Source organism: Dreissena polymorpha, chromosome 3, assembly GCF_020536995.1.
Source record: "Dreissena polymorpha isolate Duluth1 chromosome 3, UMN_Dpol_1.0, whole genome shotgun sequence".
Classification (NCBI taxonomy): domain Eukaryota; kingdom Metazoa; phylum Mollusca; class Bivalvia; order Myida; family Dreissenidae; genus Dreissena; species Dreissena polymorpha.
The window spans coordinates 24,815,778-24,834,405 of NC_068357.1; the positions used below are offsets into that span (position 1 = coordinate 24,815,778).

At 35.2% G+C, this 18,628-nt stretch overlaps 1 protein-coding gene across 1 annotated transcript in view; it reads right to left on the minus strand.

The window, feature by feature from the left end:
- Positions 1-2,798: 2,798 nt before the first annotated feature.
- Positions 2,799-18,628, minus strand: part of LOC127873332 (inositol-tetrakisphosphate 1-kinase-like) — a 54,941-nt gene continuing 39,111 nt past the window's right edge. The window contains exons 6-10 of the mRNA XM_052417175.1: positions 16,119-16,162; positions 11,610-11,772; positions 10,193-10,260; positions 9,004-9,172; positions 2,799-8,416 (exon numbers count right to left, since the gene is read on the minus strand). Of these exons, the coding sequence (XP_052273135.1) occupies positions 8,004-8,416; positions 9,004-9,172; positions 10,193-10,260; positions 11,610-11,772; positions 16,119-16,162 (857 nt within the window). The 3' untranslated portion in view covers positions 2,799-8,003. The remainder of the gene's footprint in view (positions 8,417-9,003; positions 9,173-10,192; positions 10,261-11,609; positions 11,773-16,118; positions 16,163-18,628) is intronic.

Genomic DNA, 18,628 nt, shown 5'->3' on the forward strand with positions numbered 1-18,628 from the left:
AATCTCGTGCATACAAAATCAAAGTATCTGCACTGTGTCGATAATAATCATTTTTGTCAGTTCCTTGGCAAACATTTAGTAAACTCTTATAGATTAGTATTATTTCAGTGTTATGTTCGGAAAAAATATCTTAAAATGTAACATTTTAGTATGGTTAGCGAAACAATGCACACTGTGAGCCTAATTATTGCATTGATCTGTGAATAAACTTGTGTGACTTTTTTCTGATATTTTTTGTTTGTTTTGTTTTTGTTGCAAACGGTACAGCTTGAAATTAATAATGTAGCAAAATGTCTCAAATGTCATTACTCCAGTACATATTGTTCTTACATGTACCTATTTTTATGAATTCTAAATTTTGAAATATTCCATGTAATTTAAATATCTTGAAATTATATACTTAACTGTATTTTAAGTAACTTATAAGTCTAACCATATATCATGCAAACAAGCAAAAGTGTTTAAGGTTTTATTACAAGAAGAATTATTAAAATAAATTGTTAAACAGTACTTGGAAGCAACTTGAAACCACACCGGCCCTGTGCAGTTTTATGGCCCCTAATTACCCTACCATGCTGAGAGACTGACCACAGCCCACATGTGGACCATTAATAGTAACTGTACATTTGCTTCAGTCAAGCCAGCCTGAATAAGCGCTTTTTGTGGCATGATTCTCTGGACTGCACATGTTACATTCGCTCAGAAAATATTCACTTTCTCGTATACATTCATCGTTATGTGATATTTCAGACTCTACGAACAATGCGCATTCGTTTTCGTTTAAGCGTAACATTTCATCTTTCCGCACTTCTCTCTCAAACAGGACAGCTGGTTTGTTTGGTAGGTGGTACTTATTTGGATAGCGATCGTGCCATTGACATCAACGCCATAAAAGGACGTGTCCAGATATCATCTTTCTAGAAAGACCAGCATTTCAGAAAATTTCTTGCTCGCCTTTGTGTCTTTATTGAAGTAGTCATCAAACCTATCAACAGAAGATACAAATATATATTCGTAACATCAACATCATATAGGCTAATTTGGTCTCCCATTCTGCCTTCAGACCACAAAGATCAAGGCCACCGTGATTTAATTTGTACGCCGCTTTGGCTGTTATCCCGCTGCATATTAAGCAGCGGCTGAAGTTAACGAAACTGCTCATCTAAAATTACATCTTTCACAAAACACTGCGACTATTGCACATAACTAAAATATGTCATGGATATGTATTTGTAAAATATATAATTGACATGGCAATTAAGCAATGTTAGGCACCCAAAGTTAAAATTGAGACATTAATCAAAACAACGTTTTTCCTTCTTCAAGGGACATGTTTACAGCTATTTATGTAATTATATGCATTTACAAACAAAATAATAAAAGTTGGCTTACTTTAGAGTCATAATAGAAGTATTAAAAGGTAAATATTTTTTACATCCTCCAGTTTACTTTAACCTGGTTTATATATGGTTTATCTCCCTACAATAGGACCATGCAGACTTTTAATATTAAGTCATGTCACATCTGTTCACAACGCGAATATTGCCAAGCAACGGCTGCGAATAGATAAGCGTCGACTCTGCAATAGAGCCTATTATGTCATATACCGGTATACTGTCGGAATAAGCTTTAGTCCATTCTAGAAAATAACCTTGGACTTATCCCTGTCAGCTGACGGAGCTATCGCAACAGTTTTCAATTCTCGAATCCAATTGCTCGTTTACCTCTGGAAATCCTCAACCTTTGCACGTCTTGCTTTCAAATCTTATTGAGCATACAAATCTGTTGACTGTTCACTGTTGACAATAATGTCGGTATTCTACTTACAACTAATTCAGTCTTCTGTGACACTCTCATATACTATTTTCCAGTTCATCGAACCAAACCGTGAAGATTCCAAACAAATCTGACTTTAATCCAAAATAATCAAGTTCAACTCCGCCTATCTTGTGTATGAATATGGTCGCACAGTCAACCGCTTCAACATGAAAAATCAACAAAAGTAAGAGCAACATGGGTCGGTTTTCAAGTCCTCGAATGTCCATTTTACAGTTGATTATTTAATAAATATCTTCTTGTCTCTAGGCACAACTGACCATCCTGGCTGTTAATATATGAGTCACTGACAAAGAACCGATCTTTACCGCTTGAATACGCAACTTACATGAACAAATCTAAGCTGAAGTTGTGTTTTTGTCTGTGTTCTTTAGCGATCGAAACAAGGAAAACTATTATTACAGGAAAACGCGATCCTACCTGGGCAGACGTCCAAAGCACGACTAAGTTATATAGGCTAAATATTGAAATAAATAAATGTGTCCAATGTTTAGTTTGAATGACGGTCATGGGTCGATCCAATTATACCCCACGTTCAGCTCACAAACGGGTTCTTTAGGTTTCAAAAGGGAACGTTTCATGTATGTGTGTTTCGATTTCTATAAACGTACCTGTATTTCATCTTCAATGAGGAGGAGCAACATTTATTTAAACAGACCAAGAATTTACGGGGAAGCCCTGTTCGATGCTCTGTTTTGTTTTTTTGTTTTCAAATTTTCACCACTCTGTTCATCCCAGCCATACCCTTGAACATTTTTATCTTCTGGTTAGATAGATGTAGGAAAAATAGCCCATTGTCAAGTGACCGCTCAATACAAATTGTGACCGCTCAATAATTATCTGACTGTTTGAAGTATATTTTGTGTATGTGTTTTGTCTGTATGTGTTGTTTTTTTTTCGCTTAAGGAATGGTCTATGAAATTTGCAAATATATAAAGAACAAAAATTAAATACACTTAAGGTAACTTGTTTAAATTACTTTTATTTTTCGATATAACATCCTTCTACAAAACACTACCATACTGTTCTACAAATCATAAACACGTTATAATACAAAATCTGAAAACGTATATTTAAGAATAATTAAGTCGCACATTTATTTAGATTTTCCAAAATGACTTTGAAGCTACTCATGCATGTAAATGCGCCTTGCTCTGTGAAAAGGGGGTTCAATGCATGTGCGTAAAGTGTCGTCCCAGATTAGCTTGGTCAGTCTGCACAGGCTAATCAGGGACGACAGTTTCCCTTTTATATTTTTCGTTTAAAGAAAGTCCCTCCTTAGTAAAAGTCCAGTTTAAGCGGAAAGTGTTGTCCCTTATGAGCTTGTGCGTACTGCAATTTACGCACATGCATTTAACCACCTTTTCACAGAGCACGGCCCAAATAAACTTAGCTGATATCTCAACAAGAGGGCCATGATGGCCCTGAATCGCTCACCTGACTAACCAAATACAATCCCAACCCAGATTTCATCAAGATAAACATTGTGACCAAACTTCATAAAGATTAGATGAAAACTGTGACCTCTATTGTCTACACAAGGTTTTTCTATTATTTGACCTAGTGACCTAGTTTTTGACCCCAGGTGACCCAAATACAATCCCAACCCAGATTTCATTAAGATAAACATTCTGATCAAATTTTATAAAGATTGGATGAAAACTGTGACCTCTGTTGTCTACACAAGGTTTTTCTATTATTTGACCTAGTGACCTAGTTTTTGACCCCATATGACCCAAATACAATCCCAACCCAGATTTCATCAAGATAGACATTCTGACCCAATTTCATAAAGATTGGATGAAAACTGTGACCTCTAATGTCTATACAAGGTTTTTCTATTATTTGACCTAGTGACCTAGTTTTTGACCTTGTGACCTAGTTTTTGACCCCAGATGACCCAAATTCAATCCCAACCCAGATTTCATCAAGATAAACATTCTGACCAAATTTCATAAATATTGGATGAAAACTGCGACCTCTACTGTCTACACAAACAAATTGTTGACGGACACACGCACATACATACGGACGCCGGACATCACACGGTCACATAAGCTCACCATGTCACTTCGTGACAGGTGAGCTAAAAAGATTTAAACTGAAAGGTATATCCACACTTTGCATTCCAACCATTAAGGGATTAAGGTGTGCTTGAGGTATGTTAAGTCTGTCCAATTTTAAGTCTGTCCAATATAAAAAGTAAATGTGAAAATACTCAAATTTATAGTCTCACATTCAACATTTTCAATTCATAACCAACATATAAACCACACAAGTAATGCCCCATCATTTGAAGTGATCGAGCATGTGCTCCATTATCAGTTCATGTATGTAAATAATCATTACAATGTAGCAAACACCCTAAAATTGTAAGTACTATTACCTGTCAGAAAGTTATGGTGGGTTCTGATAAACATTGGAAATCAGGCCAAAAAAATATTTATTTTTTTAAATAGTTCAGAATATCTGAATAAACTAAAAAAAACATAACATCAACTAACATTATTAAAATGCTAATAAATAACATTAATATTTTAGTAAGTATCTACAATCTTCAGCTCATGCCAATTATAAGCTCTGCATATGCTTTTGCCAAGAGTAAAACACAGAAGAAGTAAGGGGATACATTATCCTGGGAGTACATTAACCTGGTCGTACTTGAACCTTTAATTCTATGTGTGTGTGCATTTCAAAATGTATTAGGTCATTCTGCGCCTGAGGCTGCATTATGTGGGGAACCAGAATGTGTCCCAGCATTCCTATCTAATTAACTATTTGAACTGATTAAAGTTGGGAAGATTTTTTAATTATAACTGCAATTTCCAGCTGTTTATTTTTTCCTTAAAGATTTGTATTTTATTTTAGTGTGGTTGTGTGTTGTGGGGGATGGGGAGCCGGTGTACCCAAAGTAAACCCAATCCGCCCAGAATGGTCGCCACCTTCCAATTTCACATGCTTCTGGGAGAAGGAAGGTGACAAGCAAGTGTACCAACCACTGGACGTATCAAAAGCCATTGAATTTTTAAGTCTTCAAACTAAATCCAAAGCCAAATATCTTGAATGACAGCATATATGGATGATAGTAAGTAACGATCTTGTCATCAAAATAGTCAAAATTTTAAAACTGTTTGTGCATCCAAAACAAGTTTTATTGTCTACATATGCTCTTATTACAAACACATTATATTCCTTCCACAATGGAATGTCTTTAACACCATAAACCAACGGTTTTCAAGCAAATACAAGTTTTCAAATACTTCTCAAATATATACAATTCATTAAAAACAGCAGATATTGTACAACATATTTGATTTCTATGCTATTTATACAGCCTCACACTTACATTATAGCATAATTACTGAATAATAACTTACATGCAGAATTAATATAAACCCAAATAGAGAAAAAAAACATCACAGAAGATTCTCAACAAAATTAATTTCATATACAAGAGGCAGTACTTTGCTCACAGATAGAATAACAGTAATTTTGAAAATGTTATTTCCTTTTTCACCTCTATCTTTATTAAAATTTTTGTTCAAATTGAAAAGAAAAACAAATTTGTCCATTTATTTAGGAATATACAGTATAAGTAGGATTCAAGCAATCTGCAATTTTAAGATTTGCCCTTCAATCACTACCGCGGTATGTCATTAGAGGTCAACTGACAAAAATTTAATCTTAACAAATAAAAATATACTGTTTCTATAAAGAGATATGAATATATTTGTGCAAAATGTCATTAAAAGCATTCAGGGCAAAAAGGCCCATCTTATTATATTTAGACACTTTAAAAAATCAAGTGATTATTGTAAAATAATAGCTGATAGTTCAAGTAGGAGTTGAACAGAAAATTCTTTTTTTTAACAATGATGATGTTTATGTTATTGACAAATGTATATAAAAAATATAAACACATCACCAATTTCAAAACAAAACACAATCTAAAACTAATCAAAATTAAAAATGAGCTTGAACAAACCCCCAAAAGATATATCTAACAAAATATTTGAGCCATTTTCTGGGAAAACAAAGTTTAATGTATGAAAATAAAGTGTCCTAAAAGAGTAGCCTATGCACTCTGCACAGGCTAATCATTGATGACACTTTCTGCCTAGACTTGAACTGTACTTAGAAGTAGCTTCCTTTACAAGATAAAGTCCATAATAGCAGCTCAAATGTTTTACACAGATATACAAATATAACAATGTATATACATAAACAAGAATATTAGCCCTTTACCGCTTAGATACGCATTTGTAATCGCTTCAAAAATCAACTTAAAGACCTCTCAGGCTTCATTTGAAACTCTTAGATACTGATGAGCATCAAAAGGCAGACTGTTCTGATTTTATGCTGGTTGCATTTGGCCATTTTCACTTTTCTTCTGTGCGGAAATGGGTTAAATTAAAGTTCACATTTGTATAAAAATAGACATATGATATCAAATTATTAGCAGTCATATTTCGTTCAGCCACAATAAACTCAAATTAACAAACCATTAAGACTATTTGGTTCAACTACCACATGAAAATCTAATATTCATTACAGCACATATTTTATATTTCAGTTTCTTTTCAGTTTCAATGAAAATTGTTTATTTTAATTAATAACAATTTTGATGGTGTCATTATAATTATGAAATTCATTTGTGTCTTTTTTACGTGTTTTGGTACTTAACGATTTCAAATGTATAAGATTGATTTGTAATACACGATCAAAACGCAGTTTGCAGTCTGGTCAGTGACTACCTTATCGGCTAATGAGGGCACAACACCTTGCACGACTCAATAGCCAACAGCGCAGCTCCTTACCTGACTGTACCATTGGGTAGGCATTGTGTCTGGACCTTTGTTATTGTTAGCTATGTATGTCAGAAGAACAATTTTTGCATGACACTGGTCAAATTATGCATGTAGGACAATTTGTATTTAATTCATGATAAAAGTTGAAGTGCCCACAAATATAAAATAATTAAGCACACATTTTCCGAAGGCCTTAGCATGATAGATGCATGTGCTTATATTATTGCAGATTGTATGGAAGTCACTTCATTAAAGACAGTTGCTACATTACAATAACCATCAACGTAATCAAAAGCTAAAAAAAAGAATAAGATACACATGAAGGTAAACTTCAGTTCCACAAATTATACAATGAGGTCAATAATTTTCAAGTTAAAAGAAGTAAATATCCTTATATAATATGTTTGAAGGCAAAATCCGGGCACACAAAATAATGCCAATTTGTCAAAGCACAAGGCAGTTTTTACATTTTAGAGCAGCATAACAAAGGGAAATAACTTAAAAAATAGGGAAATAAATAGTTCTGGTTCTTGCGCAATCCACATCCTCTAAATGAGACATACATTCCTATGAAGTTTCAAATTTTTAACTCTATATTTTTCAAAATATGCTTTAGACAAAATTTAAGTGAAAATTTTAAAAAGGGGCATTACTATAAAAAAAGGTGAGCAAACGTTAGGGTTATAGTGATCAGCTTTCAAGTTGATACCCACATAGTTATAGAGGTATGCTCTGGACAAGATATCGGACATCCAGATGGACAGATGAACATCCTGAAACCAGTACACCCTCCCCCCTTTACTTTGTATTAGGGGCATTTGCAGTTGAAGATAAATGTAAAATGACTGACATTAATAAAATTCATTACAGTTTTCATATTTAATGAATGTATAAATATTTGTTTTAATTATGATTTTAGTAAATAACAAGAATTAAATCAAACATAAGTTGGAATGACTAATTATGGCCAATTCTTGCCCACCTCATTTTTAACCAAATAATGGAACAGACAATTTTTGGCTTTGGTCCAATTGTGCCATATATCATGGATAATGATGAACGATTCTGTTCATATTATTTTCAAATGTATTTGCCCAAAGGAGTTTTCTTTTACAGACCTTAGAATGTATAACTGATTATGTTTATAAACAAATTTACAGAACTTATCTGGAGATACACAAAGACCAACAAACATGCCATTTTGAAGATAATAAATATGTGCAACACACTTAACCTAAAATAACCTGTACAATTCCTAAATATTCAAACAAAAAAGATCATTATTTTTTTAATAGTTTTGCCAAAAAATGTCTAAGTAGAAAATATATTATGTATAGTATGCATACAGCTATTGTGTTGCTATGCTCGATCACCAATCATAGCTTTCGAATTATTATGACCCGCTGACATAATTCTCTGATTCATCGAGTCATTTTGTGTTTTAGGAATCCCATCCCCATTGGTTCTACGCTCCGAGTCATGTTTAGAAACGGGCCTGGAGCAGTAAACAAGACTATCACAGCCGCAATCGTCAGACTGGTCCATTATTTTCAACCTCTTAGCACTTATGTCATCTGAGATGAATTCCTGGGATAGAGAGCGTCCAGTCTGCTTCAAGATCCCATTGGGCCCTGTTGTCTGCTGCTTGTGGATCCCATTGGGTCCCGGTGTCGTCTTCTGCCCGTTGGTGGAATGTGTGTTCTGCTGATTGTTGAACAAGAACAGCAGGTGGTCCAATAGGTCCCCAAAAAAGTTGTCAACCTCGTCATAATCTGAAATAATGACAGATCTTACATTTTACCATTGTACCACTTATATATGTTTTTTGACGCATAAGTAGTCCCTAAGAAAATAAATAAAAATTTAAGACATTTCTTTCTAGATTCATGTTTTAAGTTTTTCCAAACCTAAGTCAGTGATCATCAGCAAAAAGCATCAAACCTGACCAGACTGCTGATAACTTTCAGGCTGTTCTGGTTTTATGCTGGTTGCAAATAGCCATATTCACTTTGCTTCTAAGCCAAAACGTGTTTAGAGGAATCTTCTTGAGAATGAGAAAATCCATGAAGGAAACTTCAGGTATTCTTAAATAAGCAATTCTCTGCATGAATCTATTCATGAACAAGAAGATTTGAGAAAAGATCTAAGTGTTCAAATTAAACTTGTAAAAAGGATCTATTATTGAATGAGAAAACCTAATTTTTAATGTATATTAGTTCTAAAGTAAAATTAGAAAAAATATCGAAGGCATGTAATTCAAACCTCAATATGCAATTTACTTTCTTACAGTTATTTCCCTTTTTATATTTCGACTAAGCATTTATTAACACCCAAATTGTGTAAATCATTTATATCTTACTTGGAAAGACATTAATGTCAATCACAGCATATTTTTTAGTGTCGCATTCTATGATAACGTCCACGCCAAACAAATCAATGCCGAGTTTCTTCCGCAACGTCTCGCTCAAGGCTTCTAACTGGGCATGGTCAGGACTGAGGGGGGAGCACTTCAAATCAGAGTCATCCAGCTGGAACAATTAAACATTTTATGTTAGTTATGTATTATAGATACTATAAATAAACATGATTTTTTTGGTCAATGCAGTGTTCTGCGATTAAAACATTACACAATTAAGAAACACAAGTTGCGATGCTTTGTACACAGATACTTATTGTATAGAAAAACTACTCATACTCGTACAAATCTAGTTTCCGAAAAATAAAAAAAAACAAGACTATTGCCAAGCAATAAAAGTCCCCTACCGGCTCCACCATTGTCAGAAATTCCACCATTGTCAGAATTGTTTTTGTATTTGTTGCCATAGCAACCAGAATTTTGAACGTAAGAACAAAATGAAATGACGTGCATAATGTCCATATTGCCATCTATCCATGTTTCAAGTTTCATGAAAATATATTAAGAACTTTATAAGTTATCGCAGGATCAAGAAAAAATCACCATTTTATGCAGTATTTCTAGTCTATTTGTTGCCATAGCAACCACAATTTTTGACGAAAGGACAAAATGAAATGATGTGCATAATGTCCATATTGCCATCTATCCACGTTTCAAGTTTCATGAAAAAATATTAAGAACTTTTAAAGTTATCCCAGGATCTAGAAAAAACACCATTTTCAGCAGTATTTCTAGTCTATTTGTTGCCATAGCAACCACAATTTTTGACGTAGTAACAAAATGAAATGACGTGCATAATGTCCATATTGCCATCTATCCATGGTCCAAGTTTCATGAAAAAATGTTAAGTACTTTCAAAGTTATCACAGGATCCAGAAAAGTGTGACTGACTGACAGACTGACAGACTGACTTGACTGACAGACGGAGCGCAAACCATAAGTCCCTCTCCGGTTTCACCGGTAGGGGACTAATAAAATCATAAAGTTGAAACCATGAATAAAGCTGAAGATAATCAAGTCCATTCAGTATATCTTACACAAACGGCCTTACAAAAACAGAAAGGCTAGCATTCTTTGATTATGCAAAAGGCTAATTGTCTTACATCCACTGGCAAAAATTATTTAAAAATACCTGGGTCAAATGGTGGGAGGAATCCATTTTGCACACTTCATGAGTGTCAAAGTATATGGTAGACTGATCTGGAAAAGACATTTGTCTTCAAGTAAAAGAGAGAAAGAGTCAGATCATTTGTCTATCCTGTCAAGCAATATTGCATTCACCTTGTACCACCACTGGAAGCAATACAACAACCTACACAAGTCCACTCAATGTTCAGGCTGTGCCACCACTGGAATGAAATACAACAACCTACACAAGTCCACTCACTGTTTTGGCTGTGCCACCACTGGAATGAAATACAACAACCTAGACAAGTCCACTCACAGTTCTGGCTGTGCCACCACTGGAATGAAATACAACAACCTACACAAGTCCACTCACTGTTTTGGCTGTGCCACCACTGGAATGAAATACAACAACCTACACAAGTCCACTCACTGTTTTGGCTGTGCCACCACTGGAATGAAATACAACAACCTACACAAGTCCACTCACTGTTCTGGCTGTGCCACCACTGGAATTAAATACAACAAACTACACAAGTCCACTCACAGTTCTGGCTGTGCCATCACTGGAATGAAATACAACAAACTACACAAGTCCACTCACTGTTTTGGCTGTGCCACCACTGGAATGAAATACAACAAACTACACAAGTCCACTCACTGTTTTGGCTGTGCCACCACTGGAATTAAATACAACAAACTACACAAGTCCACTCACTGTTTTGGCTGTGCCATCACTGGAATGAAATACAACAACCTACACAAGCCACTCACAATTCTGGCTGTACCACCACTTGAAGCAATACAACAACCTACACAAGCCCACCAATTGTTCTGGCAGTAGTTGTGTACATGAACCACGCTCTGGGAAAACCAGGCTTAAAGCAAGTTTGGTAAGTATTACACTTTCAGCTTTAATGGACAGTTTTTTCTTAAAAGAAATATTTTCTTTAAAAAAAATCCTGTCTAGGGGGAAAGTGTTTCCCTGATAAGCCTGTGCGGCTTGCACACGCTGATTTGAGATGACACTTCGCACATACATTAAGACCAGTCGTCCTAATTTTCCATTATTTTCCGATTAATTGAACAGCATAAAAATCACTTCTGATTGTTCAAAAACATTTCAAAACTTTATGGTGTTAGAATTAAGAAAGAAAAAAATAGCAGAAGAAAATATATCTGTTTCTGCGTCATTGAAAGGCTTAACAGAGAAATAATTATTGTCTCTATGTCATTTAGCAAATGAATTCCCCTGAGATTGATTGCAGCAGATGTAAGTCATAAACCCACCTTTGCAAGCATACAGGGTTTCAGTGTCATTAAAAGGGCAATCAAAGATTTGATCAATGTTTCTGTGTCATTTAGCAAATGAATTCATCAGAAAATGTTTGGGGCAGATTAAAAGATGAAAGTGTGAAACCCACCTTTGCCAGCGTAGAGGTTTTTCAGGGAAGGTCGTTGCCCTATGTACTGCTTACTGCCCACCTTGAAGATCTTGTAGAGTGTTGCATTGTGGTTAACGAAGGTCTGGGCCACACATGGGGGGCTGATGTCACGCAGGCCTTGGTCATTGAAAATCACAGTCATCTGAAATGGTACAGAGTGCAATAATTAATTGTTTTGTAAATACAGCAATTTTAAATGCTTATTTCTTTCAAGCACAAGCTTAATTGATTTGGTATTACATGTACTACATCTGCTTCGCTTTTTTAATAAATATAAGCAGTATTTGTAATTGATTATTTTTCCATAACTTTATATTTTATTAGTTTATTGTATGATTAAGGGTCTGATTTAAGGAAGACATTTTAATGTATGTGATGTTTTATATGTATTATACAGATATTTTGCATACAATTGACATGGCTTGAAATAATTTTAGAAATGACTAAGTTTTCCTTCAATATTTTGTTGAGTGTTTGTATGCCCCCCTTCGAAGAAAAGGGGGTTTATTATTTTGCTGAATGTCAGTTGGTTGGTCTGTCGGTTGACCAGTTTGTTTCTGATCAATAACTTGTGATCCGATTGACCAATTGGCTTTATACTTCCCATTTGCATTGGTCTTTGCTAGTAGATGACCTCTAATGAAATTAGCACCACTAGGTAAAAGGTTACTGTCACAATAAGAGTGAAAATTGTTTCCAATCAATAACTTGTGAAAGCAGGGACTGATTGGTTTGATATTTCCCATGCGCGTTGGCATTGGACAGAAGATGTTGAAATTGGAATTGGGGTCATAAGGTCAAAAGTTGAGGTCACTGTCACACTAAGTGTGAAATTGTTTTGGATCAATAACTCGTCAACTGATTCACCGATTGGCTTGATACTTTCCTTGTGGATTGGCCTTTGACAGTAGATGGCCCCTATTAAAATTGGGGTCACTACTCAAAGGTCAAGGTCACTGTCACAATAAGTGTTAAAATTGTTTCCGATCAATAACTCATCAACAAATTGACCAATTGCCTTGATACTTCACTTGTGTATTGGCTTTTGACAGCAGATGGCCCCTATTGAAATTGGGGTCACTAGTTCAAAGGTCAAGGTCACTGTGACATTAAGTGCTAAATTGGTTTCTGTTTGATATGTCATCAAAGGATTGAGAGATGGGCCTCATACTTTGCAGATGTGAAAATCATGTCCGATTGATATCTCGTGAGTGGATTGACCGTAAAGAGAATTGATTACCATAATCACTCAATGTTTTCGGACACTTACAAATAATACAAAATTTTCTTGTCCGAAAACTTAGATACGAAAAATATTCACAAAATACAGGTGTCCGAAAACTTAGAGTCGAAAATTGAAGTGTCCGAAAATAGCGTCAATTGTATCAACGACTACTGGTAATAGCACCCGCTTGTAAAATACCATGCCGTTTAGTATAAATTACAGTTAAATATGTTTGCACTGCATTTTTTAATGCTTAATTTATTTGACAGAAAGTTACTACAAGGTTGTACTTTGACCAATGAGTTCAAAGATGAGCATGTGATGTACCGATACTTGCTAGTATGAACCTGTAATTAACGCAATAAAAAAGCAAACTATGATCAAATTCTTTGTTTGTTCATTTCCGATAGTTGTCGTCTAACACCTTCCATTGTTCATACAACTTGCTATAGGGTGCATCACACTTTGGAGCGTTAGTATTTATCACAGATATTTTAATGAGAAGGGGTAGTACTATTGCGGTAGATAATTGAACTGTTAATTGGCACTACCCCAGGTAATTGTCATAACGTTTACCGGTATGCTATCAGGCGAAACCATTGTTTTATACCGGTTTACAAAGTTATTTACCCAATAAAGGAAATGTAATGGTCCGTTTGCCCTCAGGCATGCACCTGTCATGTTTTATTATATTAATTTGGTTGTAAAACCCCATGATCGAAGTGTAATTAGATATCAAAAACAGGACCGAAATTTGGTAAAACAGCGCTGTAAAATATACTGTCTGAAAACTTCGAGACATTAATTATGGACGAAAACTCGTGTGTCCAAAAATTAAGAGTCACGAAAAATAATTATTTTTGCTAAAAAAAGGGGTGTCCGAAAACTTAGAGTGTCCGAAAACGTAGAGTGATTACGGTATCAAACGTGTCATCCAATAACGATTAATCAATTATATTCGATCATCTTGACATCACTAGTTATAATACTATAATATTGTCAACCCAACTTAAGTGGCTAAGTCACACTAATATGACAAGATAAACTCTTATGATCAGTTTTGTTGCAAAAAATCCTGGGTCAAGGCCCTGTTTAAGGGGTGGGGGCATCTGTCTCAAATCGCAGAGCTTTTGTTTAATACTGTTGAGCAATTAGCATTCAAGCAAACAAGAGCACCGCATAACAGGTGCCACGCTCGGCTGCGAAAGCTTGTCAGAATATTTTATTTTTTAGAGGTCACAGTGACCTTGACCTTTGACCTAGTGACCCAACAAGAGATGTGTTTGTCAAAAACACAATGCCCCCTACTGCGCTGCATTGAAATAACATTTCTATTTATCATTTGGCAGGTATAGAAATCATCTCCCTTTAAAGGTTATTACTTCCCTTGAACAGTCAATTATGACCGTGTCAGCCATCACTGACAATCAAGGCCTGTGGTTTAAGAGATCATAGCCAGAGTTGATCATATATCTATGGACATAAGTCCACAGGTATGTAATGAACATCAAAGAAATTATAATTATATCATTAAAAAAAAAACTTTGACAAATCAATCATTTGGGTTATAAATAATCAAAATAATTAATATGTACAGTAACTGCGAAAAGAACTTCAATTCTTGGTAAGGAAATATATAATACGAGATTGATAATTATATAAATTACTTCCCTTGAAAATAATTGTCTGTAACAAATCTCTAGTTTTAGTAGCAAATAAATAAAAGCCACTATCATGACTGTAGATTCACCGCTCAAAATGTGCAGCTTCATGAGATACATATGCATGCCAAATATAAAAAGTGGCTATGTTCAATATTGAATAATTTTCACCCTTTTTAAAGCTTATTACTTCCCTTAAATCTGTAATTTTTACCATAGACCGTAAAGAATGACCTTGACCTTGACCTTTTACCACAATGTGTTTGTCAGAAACACAATGCCCCCTACTGCGCTGCTTTGATTTATTTAACAAAACTATATACGTGGGCAGGTCAGATACATGTAACTATGTCCATTTAAAGCTTATTACTTCCCTTGACTTTGTTTTTTCGACCCTAGACCTTGAAGGATGATGTTCACCTTGACATTTTACCACTCAAAATGTGCAGCTCCATGAGATACATATGCATGCCAAATATCAAGGTGCTATCTTAAATATTTAACAAGATGTGTTTGTGAAACACAATGTCCCCCTATATGATGTTTGACCTTGTAGGATGACCTTGACCTTGTGAAGGATGACCTTGACCTTGACATTTCACCACTCAAAATGTGCAGTTCCATGAGATACACATGCATGCCAAATATCAAGTTGCTATCTTCAATATTGCAAAAGTATTCATAAAATAAGCGATTTGGGCCACATATATTTGACCTCTGACCTTGAAGGATGACCTTGACCTTGACCTTTCACCCTCTCAAAATGTGCAGCTCCATGAGATGCACATGCATGCCAAATATCAAGATGCTATCTTCAATATTGCAAAAGTATTTATAAAATAAGCAATTTGGGCCACATATATTTGACCTCTGACCTTGAAGGATGACCTTGACCTTGACCTTTCACCACTCAAAATGTGCAGCTCCATGAGATACACATGCATGCCAAATATCAAGTTGCTATCTTCAATATTGCAAAAGTATTCATAAAATGAGCGATTTTGGCCACATATATTTGACCTCTGACCTTGAAGGATGACCTTGACCTTTCACCACTCAAAATGTGCAGCTTCATGAGATACACATGCATGCCAAATATGAAGTTGCTAATCTTAAATATAGCAAAAGTTATTGCAAAATGTTAAAGTTGGCGCAAACAGACAGACCAACAGACAGACCAACAGACAGACCAACAGACCAACAGACAGGGCAAAAACAATATGTCCCCCACTACTATAGTGGGGGACATAAAAAGTTATGGCCAATGTTAAGGTTTTAGCATGACGCCTACGGCGGACGACGAGCTGGCTGTGACAATAGCTTCGGTTTTCTCTGAAAACAGCCTCGCTTATAAAATAAAATAACAACGCAAGTCTATTATTTAATTACTTCATTTTACAAGAGCCATTAATAACACTTAATAACAATAATTTTAAAAAAATCATGAAAAGCCTGTGGTTTCTTTGGAAGAGGAGGCAAATTACAAAGCTCAAAAAGGAAAGTCTTATCTTAGACTTCTATACTTCTTACTAATGCATTAAAATTATTAAAAAAGGAGCATTATTTTATTTTGAAACATTATTTTAATTGTAAACATCATACCTTATGACAATCTTCTGTACCATGGGCAACAACTGGTTTGCATACTGAAATACAAATTATGGTGCAGTTTTATATCATGCTATACAAGACATATTTAATAGTTGTTCACATTAGTCACTGGAATGAGGAATGCTATAATAAATTGAAGAGCTGCAGTTTGGACTCATGCGTGGTTCCTGATTCCTTGAAAGAAATAAACAATATTCAGTTATGCTGTTCACTTATTTTTGGCAGGTTTAAACATCCTATTTCATAGTGAAAGATGTCTTGATTTGGTTAGTGCACCATTATTGTTTACTCCTTTTAACTCTTTCAGCGCTGGAACCGAATTTTGATGGACTTTGCAAACAGTTTGGATCCAGATGAGACACCTCAGAACGTGGCGTCTCATCAGGATCCAAACTTTTTGCTATTCTGATGGTATTATTTGAAAAAAATCGAAGAAAATGCTAATTTTAGAAATTTAGCAGACTACATTTTAGCAGACGACAAATTTGTCAGCATGCAAAATAATAAATCAAGTCCTATTCAGCATGCAATTGTCCACATCAGCTAAAGTTACAACTTTGGTATTACGCTTAAGGAATTTGTATTTGGCGTAAGATGTTCATCATAAAAAAAGAATATATTTATAATATCAGCAGACTTCCTATATAAAGATCTCTATCAAACATCCTGAGTTTTACTGCCAAAAGAATAACCCAGCAGTATAACACAAAGATCCTACATGTTAACATGTAAAACATTTTAATAACATGTACAACATTTAAGCTTGTAACTGGCAAGTTGTTTCATGTAATACATTAGTTGTTCAAAGTGCAAATCTGATCCGTAATATACCTAAAAACATATCCAGGCCTCATTTGACTTGTTTCCAGGCATCATTTGACTTATTTTAAGTCACAGAACCTAGTGATAACAGCCGGCACTCTTGCATAAAGCTCTAGTTTTTCATAAAAGGAAAATCAAATTGAGCTGTTTTTTTCATGCAAATTAAACTTCTGATGACCCAAGCAAGTAAATATATTCTGAATGCCAATATTTGTATCAGATTTGTCTTGCTCTGTTGCCTTTTTATGAGGTTATTCAAGGCCTGGAACCGTTAAATGGCATAATTTCTTGTGAGGGGCACAATTGCTTTCTACTTCAAAGACATCAAAGACTGGTAGTCTGCCAAAGAAGCAAAGCAAGTCTTTTACAAAGTTTATCGTTTTAAACATTTTTCTATCACTCAATTAAAGAGTTAAGAGAATTGATTATTGTCATGTGCTTTCATATAATTTATATACTAAAGAAACTTGTTTCAGATGTGTACAAACTTGGAATGTTTGTCTTAATGACTTGTAATACTAAAATTAAAAAAAAATTATTAATGTTCTGGAAGTGAAAAGCTATTTCAACACAAACAAGCTAATTTGTTGAATTGATTAACCCGCCAATATGCTTCTGGACACAAAAGTGATATATTTGACACTCAAAAAAGCATTTTTTCAAGATACAAAGGGCCATAACACCGTTATTTACAGATGGTGTACAATGACATTTGGCGTCCATCATCCTCTTATCCATATATATACTCATGCCAAGTTTCAATGAAATCCACCAAAGCACTTCCAAGATATGGCTCCGGACGGACGGACGGAAAGACGGACGGACGGACAACGCCAAAACAATATCCCTCCGCCTATGGCGGGGGATAACAAGACCTGTCACCATAGGATGACATATGCCCCCTATAAACGCTTTGATAGAAGTTATGAGCATTTTTCAAAACCTAAACGCAGATTTCGAAACCAAAACGCGGACCCTTAGTTCAAGGTCAAGGTCACAGGGGTCAAAATTTGTGTGCGTATGAAAAGGCCTTGTCCATTTACATATGCATACTAAATATGAAGGCTATATTTCAAGGGACATAGAAGCCATGAGCATTTTTCGAAACCTAAACGCAGATTTCGAAACATAAATGCGGACCCTAAGTTAAAGGTCAAGGTCGCAGGGGTCAAAATTTGTGTGCATATGGAAAAGTCTTGTCCATATACACATGCATACCAAATATGAAGGTTATATCTCAAGGGACGTAAACGTTATGAACATTTTTTGAAACCTAAACGCAGATTTTGAAACCTAAACGCAGACCCTTAGTTCAAGGTCAAGGTCACAGGGGTTAAAATTTGTGTGCGTATGGAAAGGCCTTGTCTATATACACATGCATTACAAATATGAAGGTTATATCTCAAGGGACATAGAAGTAATGAGCATTTTTCGAAACCTAAGCACAGATTTTGAAACCTAAATGCGGACTCTTAGTTCAACGTCAAGGTCACAGGTGTCAAAATTTGTGTGTGTATGGAAAGGCCTTGTTCATATTCACATGCATACCAAATATGAAGGTTACATCTCAAGGGACATAGAAGTTATGAGCATTTTTCGAAACCTAAACGCAAAGTGTGACAAAAAGACGGACAGTTGAACAGACGGACGGAAGTCTGATCACTATATGCCCTCCTTAA